Source organism: Mixophyes fleayi, chromosome 2 (assembly GCF_038048845.1).
Source record: "Mixophyes fleayi isolate aMixFle1 chromosome 2, aMixFle1.hap1, whole genome shotgun sequence".
Taxonomy (NCBI): domain Eukaryota; kingdom Metazoa; phylum Chordata; class Amphibia; order Anura; family Limnodynastidae; genus Mixophyes; species Mixophyes fleayi.
This window is the reverse complement of record NC_134403.1, coordinates 1,130,207-1,139,535: the sequence shown is the minus strand read 5'-3', so window position 1 is coordinate 1,139,535 and position 9,329 is coordinate 1,130,207. Positions and strand designations below refer to the sequence as shown.

Here is a 9,329-nt window from a genome sequence, read left to right as displayed (position 1 = left end):
ATACCTCCTCTGATGGTGGGCTCCGTACACAGGTACCTTCTCAGATGGTGGGCTCCGTACCATGGTACCTCCCATACTCCATCTGATGGCGGCCCCTGGTACCTCCCGTACCTCCTCTGATGGTGGGCCCTGTACACTGGTACCTCCTCTGATGGTGGGCCCCGTACACTGGTACCTCCCATACCTCCTCTGATGGTGGGCCCCTGATACCTCCCGTACCTCCTCTGACGCCGGGTCCTGGTCCCGGCACAGAAATCCATTCTGCCCAAAGAGAGGGTCTTCAGGGCATTGGCTGCTCTACGTCTTGTACCCTCTCTTCCCCTCGTGACATACATGGAATCATTTACAAAAAGCCAATAGGTGCAAGTAAGTGATACTTGTTACATATTGTAAGGGTTAGCATAAATATTAAAACTATGTGGATAACACATATACTTCACTTAATTAGTGTGTTGTGCAGCTGGTTAAATGTGTGATGACGGCATTCAGTGAATAGAAAGAATATAAAACTCCATAGTCTGAGCCTCCCACAAATGCCCAGCACTCCTCATCTCTCCTTCCTATTAGACACGGATAACAGCTGCTGTTGTTTCGGGTACAGGATAAACTGAGGTACTAATACAGGTTGGTAGAAACCACATGTCATGAACTTCTCCTGGTTGACTATGATATATATAGACAGAGAGCTCTGACTAATCTGAGGTCAGGTGCTGCTGTGGTAACTGCTGCAGATCAGGAATAACTTACATTTAATGCTACAATATGTCCTTCAGTTTGTTAGTTGCACTGTAGAAATATAAGGGGCCATTTATCCAGCACTAGCTGAGCAGAGTCCATTGTGGTCCTCTGTAGTATTCTAGCTCCTGTGCAACTAGAAGTCCCAGCATGACCTGCCAGTCTTGGCATGCTGGTACTTGTAGTTACAGTTGTTTGTACTATGGTGCTCAGTATTCAGAGATACTTAGCTTCTCTCCTCTGATTGGTAGAACAGGCTGGGGAGCTCTGATTGGGTGACTGCTGCCTCCTCATACTAGAGAGCCAACTTAATCTGCCAGACGTGCGCCAGCGCAGGAGCCATTTTGGTGGAGTCTGCAGTTATTGGTTGAAAGACTCTCGGTCTTCAGGAAAATGGCCGACGCCCGGTAGTCTAAGGCACCGCTGTGCGGACAGTTTGTCATCTGTGTCCTGTCAATCATGTCAGGCTCCGGGGTACGACCAGGAGGTAGGTGGCTGCCTGTGTATAGGGGTATAGAGGGGTATTACCGAGTGCACATATCATACTGTGTGACATGGAGTCATATATCTGATATTATTACACATTCATGCAGATATGTGTCCGTTATATGGGATATAATGTTATTATGATGTACAGGCTGTGTGATATAGTCACCACTGTATATATCATACATATATCTGATATTATTACACATTAATGCAGATATGTGTCTGTTATATGGGATATAATGTTATTATGATGTACAGGCTGTGTGATATAGTCACCACTGTATATATCATACATATATCTGATATTATTACACATTAATGCAGATATGTGTCTGTTATATGGGATATAATGTTATTATGATGTACAGGCTGTATGATATAGTCACCACTGTATATATCATACATATATCTGATATTATTACACATTCATGCAGATATGTGTATGTTATATGGGATATAATGTTATTATGATGTACAGGCTGTATGATATAGTCACCACTGTATATATCATACATATATCTGATATTATTACACATATAGGCAGATATGTGTATGTTATATGGGATATAATGTTATTATGATGTACAGGCTGTATGATATAGTCACCACTGTATATATCATACATATATCTGATATTACACATATAGGCAGATATGTGTATGTTATATGGGATATAATGTTATTATGATGTACAGGCTGTGTGATATAGTCACCACTGTATATATCATACATATATCTGATATTATTAAACATTCATGCAGATATGTGTCCGTTATATGGGATATAATGTTATTATGATGTACAGGCTGTGTGATATAGTCACCACTGTATATATCATACATATATCTGATATTATTACACATTAATGCAGATATGTGTCTGTTATATGGGATATAATGTTATTATGATGTACAGGCTGTGTGATATAGTCACCACTGTATATATCATACATATATCTGATATTATTACACATTAATGCAGATATGTGTCTGTTATATGGGATATAATGTTATTATGATGTACAGGCTGTATGATATAGTCACCACTGTATATATCATACATATATCTGATATTATTACACATTCATGCAGATATGTGTATGTTATATGGGATATAATGTTATTATGATGTACAGGCTGTATGATATAGTCACCACTGTATATATCATACATATATCTGATATTATTACACATATAGGCAGATATGTGTATGTTATATGGGATATAATGTTATTATGATGTACAGGCTGTATGATATAGTCACCACTGTATATATCATACATATATCTGATATTACACATATAGGCAGATATGTGTATGTTATATGGGATATAATGTTATTATGATGTACAGGCTGTGTGATATAGTCACCACTGTATATATCATACATATATCTGATATTATTAAACATTCATGCAGATATGTGTCCGTTATATGGGATATAATGTAATTATGATGTACAGGCTGCAGCATTTGGATGAGACAGTATAATTTCTGTAACCAGATAAAAGCACTAGGTTGTCGGCCAAGTTATACAGGACACAGAAATCCCAGATGACTTCTTATATCCCCAATAACTATAGCAGATGGTGCATTATTCCTAATAATACCCACGTTTTCCTAATGGACACAAAGTGATGACATCATACTATACACATTATAATTGTTGCCAACACATCTCACCGTTTATTCCAATATTATTTACAAGACTTCTACATGTGTTATTTATCGGAGCTTATGCTTATATTAATATAACTTTATATCATGGGGCTGATGTGATGCTCAGTGCTGGACAGCAGGGAGCATATTACATACAATGAGTAACATACTGGGCTCTGCAGATGTGAAATAAGGGTGAAGAGGACATAATTGCAGTAATCACATCACTGAGAGGAGGAAGATAGTCCTGTCCATAGGAGCTTGCAATCTTAGAAGGTTAACATGAGTCCGTCCACTATATGTAGCAATATCAGACATTTTGCTGATCATTATAATGATTTCCTGTTTTTATTACATATTATTATATAGTATAGAAATGTTTTATGTCTCCTCATCTATTGAATATTGACTGTATTGTGATGCATTAACGTGTGAGGTTTTTATGAAATGGATGGAATATTAAAGGTCATAATGTTAGTTCACCTATACATCTTCCCATTTTTAATAAATATCTGGTAACATTAAATGAAATGAAATTAATTTGATGAGAACTATTGTTATTGTATAGTATTATGTTAGTAGTAGTGTTATAGCCTACAGGTGTCAGCCTGTTATTGAGGAGGGTTGTAAACCACACACTCCCCACAGAAAGCCATATACTACAAAGCAGAAGCATCAGAAAGAAAAAAGTTATCAGCTCTACGTTACGGTCATTGTTCTAACAAAATATATTGACAACATGTGATTACTTTTCATTTTACACCACATTTCAAACGTCTCTGATTATAATCTTCACTTAATGCTCTGATATCCTCTGTGTCTGACCTGACCAAGCTGTGGGGCTCCAGAATGCTTTGCCAGTAGCTAGCCAGCTGAGAGCTGCCAGTAGCTAGCTGAGAGCTGCCAGTAGCCAGCTGAGAGCTGCCAGTAGCCAGCTGAGAGCTGCCAGTAGCTAGCTGAGAGCTGCCAGTAGCTAGCTGAGAGCTGCCAGTAGCCAGCTGATAGCTGCCAGTGTATGCTGGAGAGCTGCCAGTAGCCAGCTGATAGCTGCCAGTAGCTAGCTGATAGCTGCCAGTAGCCAGCTGATAGCTGCCAGTAGCTAGCTGAGAGCTGCCAGTAGCCAGCTGAGAGCTGCCAGTAGCTAGCTGAGAGCTGCCAGTAGCCAGCTGAGAGCTGCCAGTAGCCAGCTGAGAGCTGCCAGTAGCCAGCTGAGAGCTGCCAGTAGTCAGCTGAGAGCTGCCATTAGCCAGCTGATAGCTGCCAGTAGCCAGCTGATAGCTGCCAGTGTATGCTGGAGAGCTGCCAGTAGCCAGCTGATAGCTGCCAGTGTATGCTGGAGAGCTGCCAGTAGCCAGCTGATAGCTGCCAGTGCATGCTGGTACATGTAGGTTTACAACAGCTGGAGAGCCACAGGTTGGCCCAGCCGGCTCTGTGTGATACCATCTGCATCCTCACAGCTCAGACAGAGAAGTGTCATAGAAAACTGAGCTGCACATTGTAACTTCAATAAAGATTTCTGAGAAATATATGAGACATCCAAGTTTCCAGCGCCCTCGTCCCTGTTAGTTGTGGCTGTTTATTATAATTAGATTACAGATGAGCAATGTTTCCGGTTTCCCAACCTTCACTTGTGACCACTATTGAATCTCGTCCAACATTGGACCATTACTTGTATTCAGGAATGGGACACCTGTTATACAAGATCATACAGGCACCTAATGCAGCTCACTTCCTGGACAGCATTCCCTTTAATAGTTCTTTTTCTTTTTCTTTATTTTGCTACTTATTCTTCACCTACCACCTAATTTTCCCAATCAAAATAATGGGGAAGGGGTGTTGGATAGAGGGACCTGAATGTGTGGGGACCACATTACCAATTTAGGGTGCACAAATGGAGCAACGGTGCTGTTTAGTGATAACGAAAAGGGGTTACAAACAATTACAAAGTGTTATTTTGTATACAAAATATTTTATCACTGCAAATAATTAATGCAGAATTAACATTGTGAAACTGAAAAGAAGATCTCCACCAATATTATTTACTTTGTTTAAATAATTTTTAGAATATAAAACACTGTTCTAATTTGATTTAGATATTCTTTGGATTTAGATATTTTATGTAGCATTTTTATAATGTAATAAATTGCAGTTAGGTCTCTACTGATTCCTCTCCTGCTCCCTCTTGCTTAGTCCTCTGAGTGCCTCCATTGTTCTGTGTCACTGACCCCCATGCTCGGTGATTGACAGGTTTGCTTACTGTTCTCTATAATCATGGTATGATTTCAGCTGCAGGGATGGCAGGACCTGAGTCTCCAAACCTGGTAACTCTGTTCCAGCAGGAGCCCAGCGGGGTGACATACCGTATCCCGGCTCTCCTCTACATCGAGCAGCCTTCCATCTTCTTAGCCTTCTCAGAGAAACGTTTGTCTTCCAATGACCATGACGCTCTGTACTTGGTAATGCGACGAGGAGTTCAAACCCACGGAACTGTACACGTAAGTCGTAGTAGTACCAGCTAAAGTATCCGTGTAATGCCGGACATCTTGTCTATAGATCTCTGTAATTCCTTTTTACTTCTTTTGAGACCTCTCACTGGTCACTTCAGTCTTGTTTGAGTTAAAGGGCTGCTAAACTTATTAAATACATTGATCCAGTGTTCACAAATGTAACTGTAAAATATCCCATAACATGACAGCAATTATTATCTCTCACGCAGAAACCCAAACAATTTAACGTCACAAATGTTTTCGGTATTCAAAAAAATTGCATAATGTAATTCCTTTATTTCATACTGTATCTTGCCAATGGTTGCTCTTCCTTTGTGACCCTGGCAACCGGTGTTTGGACTGTTTGCCGAATCCTGTGTTGGCATGGTGACTAATTGCCATGGCGTTGTCTAGACTTAGCCGGAAAGCAGTACAGGCACTATAGTTTAAAGTATACTTTGATACTTGTGTATTTGCTGTTAATGATTAGTGCAATAGAATGTAATATATTCATATTTTAGGAGGTTGAGAGCCTCTTCTCGCCTTCTGCACTAACCGTACTTTACAACAACTGTAGCCAAAAGCTTTGGTAGATCTGAGTAATACGTGGATGTTTTGATGTCCATTTCCTTCCTCTTTTACTCAGACCATCCAAACCTTTTGGTTACAGATCCTCCTTTATTCACACCATCCACTGGGGGGAATACTCCACCACTCAAATTACACCCCTAATTTCAGCTTTAAGCTGCCCAAGAACAAATCTGTGAACCTTGTGTAAGACCTCTCAATGAATGTAATATTCTGGCTTCAAGTCTTCTGTACATCTTGAGACTATATACTTGTATTGTGTTTAAGAAAATGAAAGAATTAGTACATGACAGTATAAATAACTAGATAATGAAAGTATCGATCACCCGCAGTCACCTCAATGTTTCATCTTTGTTTTGCCTCTCCAGTGGGAAAACGTTATTGCGGTGAGACATGCCAAGTTACCTGGCCATCGCACCATGAATCCCTGCCCATTATATGATGCCAACAGTGGCACAATTTTCCTTTTCTTCATCTGTGTTCGAACAAACTGCTCAGAAAGGTTTCAGATTCTAACTGGCAGAAACGCGTCTCGACTCTGCTTTGTCACCAGCACAGACCATGGCAAATCTTGGAGCCAGCCAACTGATGTGACGGAGGAAGTTTTAGGGGATGACCTCAAGAATTGTGCCACTGTGGCAGTGGGTCCAGGACATGGGATCCAGTCTCAATCTGGCAAGCTAATTGTGCCGGCATATCTCTATTATATTCACTCCCATGTCTGTGGCCTGCCTATACCATGGAAAACTAAGCCTCATTCTTTTCTCTTCTACAGTGATGACCACGGTAAGAGCTGGCACAAAGGTAGCATGTTGTGGAAGCAGCAGACGGGTGAGTGTGAGGTGGCAGAGGTGGCCCATAGTAATGGTTCTGGTCTGTTGTACTGCAGCGCTCGAACCAGCAAACATTACCGTGTGGAAGCCACAAGTAGCCCTCAATTCCTGGAATTTGGTAACTCCCACTATTGCAAAAACCTATGTGAACCACCCCATGGCTGTCAGGGAAGTGTGGTGAGCTACCAGCCCAGGGAGATGGACACACAAACAGATGAAAATGATGGCACAAACCATTCCAAGGAATCAGGTCTGGAGGAAAGTGTTCTGTCCTGGCTTATTTACTCCCATCCAACCAGCAACAGGAAAAGGGTCGACTTAGGTGTCTACGTAAATAAAACTCCACTGGTTCAATCCACATGGAAACACCCATGGGTCATTAATAAAGGCCCTAGCGGGTATTCAGACCTAGCAGTCTGCCAGAGCATGCATGCCTTTGGCTGCTTGTTTGAGTGTGGTGTGGATGCTTGTGAGAAGATTTCCTTCTGTATATTCACGGTGGAAGAGCTTGTGAAACATCTTCCAAGAGCTTAATCTTCTTCAGTTGTCTTTATCATACAACATCTGCTTGTAGACTAGGTGGATCCAGTATTATGGAAGTGACATCCTGCTATATTTCAATGAAACCATTTAACTAGCTAACACAATATGACTCATTACTCATGATAATGCAGTAGCTACTAGAGGAATCTACAACACAAGACAGAGTGACATTTCGGATGTGAAGGCGAATTGAACTGTTAGGCTTTTACATTCTGGAGTCGGGAAAAATGTAATTGTTTTACAGATTAAAATGTTTCTTCTACATGTAATAGACATTTTTAATACATAACTTTGCACTTAATGAAATTATAGTTAAAAGTTCTGTTTATTACAATGATGTGAAAAAGAAAAAGGACACTCTTTCTAACCTGTGCTTTTATGTATCAGGACATAAACTAACAATCATCTAATCCTCATAGGTCCTAAATTAAATATCCAAACTCATGTGACAAATAATCCATAACAGATTTAACTTTCTCTTTCTGTATTCAACAAAAATAAGTTTCTGATAGAGCTAATTTCAGACAGTCAGTTTACTGACGGCAACTTGACAGTATTCAAATATAAACTAGTTGCAAAGAGTAGCAGATGCTCTGATGTAACTGGGGCAGCACACAAAGTACGCCAGGTTGTCACAGGGAAAAGTCAGCACACAGAGCAGGTAGTAAGGAGTAAGCTGGGTCATACACAGTAACAGGGAATAAACGGGTTCAGGTATCAGGAGCAAAACAAATAAGGTACTCGAAGTCTTTACCGGAAGTGCCTATTTATACAGGAAGCAAGGTGGATTATTCTAATGTAATACTGGCAATATTGGTAAAGAACAAGTGGCGGCCACTAGTGGCTGCTAGGGGAAATGTCAGATAACATTTCTACAGTATCGACCTTCTCCGTGACGTTCTCATGGTTGGGTTTCGGTGGAATTCTCTCAACGGTCGAGGTGGAAATATTAAAGTCAGTTTTACACAATAGGTGAATTAAATCTTCATATGAGAACCCGTCATGTTGCTAAACTTGAACACAATCTGGAAGAGGCAGTATACGAGCAGGCAATGGATGTAAGATGATGGGTTTCAGTAGAGAAACATGACAGCAACTGGACCTGTGCCAAACTTTTAATGGGGCTACTAATGTCCTGAACAAAATGCAATATTCTTGATCATGACATTGCTGCTTCATAATAAAGATGTTCACACTTGTATTTGTTGTTCTGATATATTAAATGGATGTCCACAAGGGGGGATTTAGAAAGGTCGGATCTGGTCTGTAACCTTCCTGATAACAGCCCACCAGTGCCAGTAGAATCCAAGCAATGTGACTTGTAGAGGAGGATTGTCTGTAACCTGACATCAGTCACCCATTTATGCTCTAGATGGAGCATTGGATTTCCCCTTCCAGAATCCAGATCTGGGAGAGATAAGAACGTCACCTGTTGTGGTGAGAGTCTGGAGACCTGATGAAGTCTTCAGCACAGTTATTGGTGTGTCACCTTCTCACAGCAGAAGAGATCCCTTGGTACAGAGTGAGAAAGCCATATAATGTGTATTGGGTTTATTTTTTTTACAAATCTCAAATTAAAAAACAATGAATGTGCTGCTCACCTAATAGAGTGCAAATGAATGTGTGTAGGAGCGTTTCGTTGTGTATCTGTCATCCGGATAGCTAAGATTTATTTATTATGTGAAAAGAAACAAATATGTAATGCAGAATGTATATAGAAATTAATTTCCCCAAAAAGTGATAATAAAATATATTTATCTGTGTCCGGTGAGATTTTCAGGGGAACAAAAACCCATTAACAGGAGTTTGATGTTTCTATTCCTATATTGTGATTATTCCTCTAAGTGGATATATAAGGAAACAAGTAGCAATATATAGTGTAATATTGTATGAAGTACACCACTCGGCAACAACTTTCTGAATGTAGCAAATTGAAATCTCAACAATCTTCATTTCCAAGGTATTTATTATTCTACAACATAAAATACTTAAAGCAT

The 9,329-nt window shown here is 40.2% G+C and overlaps 1 protein-coding gene across 1 annotated transcript; it reads left to right on the top strand.

The window, feature by feature from the left end:
* Positions 1-1,120: 1,120 nt before the first annotated feature.
* Positions 1,121-9,092, top strand: NEU3 (neuraminidase 3). Its single transcript, XM_075198314.1, has 3 exons — positions 1,121-1,222; positions 5,169-5,377; positions 6,325-9,092. The coding sequence occupies exons 1-3, from the start codon at positions 1,195-1,197 to the stop codon at positions 7,321-7,323; spliced, it is 1,236 nt and encodes a 411-aa protein (XP_075054415.1). The 5' UTR covers positions 1,121-1,194; the 3' UTR covers positions 7,324-9,092.
* Positions 9,093-9,329: the final 237 nt, after the last annotated feature.

Bases quoted from the DNA above. Each gene is read 5' to 3' on its own strand.
- NEU3 (XM_075198314.1), top strand. From the start codon at position 1,195: ATGTCAGGCTCCGGGGTACGACCAGGAG. The intron at 1,223-5,168 runs GTAGGTGGCTGC...GTATGATTTCAG, and splicing joins CTCCGGGGTACGACCAGGAG to CTGCAGGGATGGCAGGACCT. The intron at 5,378-6,324 runs GTAAGTCGTAGT...TTGCCTCTCCAG, and splicing joins AAACCCACGGAACTGTACAC to TGGGAAAACGTTATTGCGGT.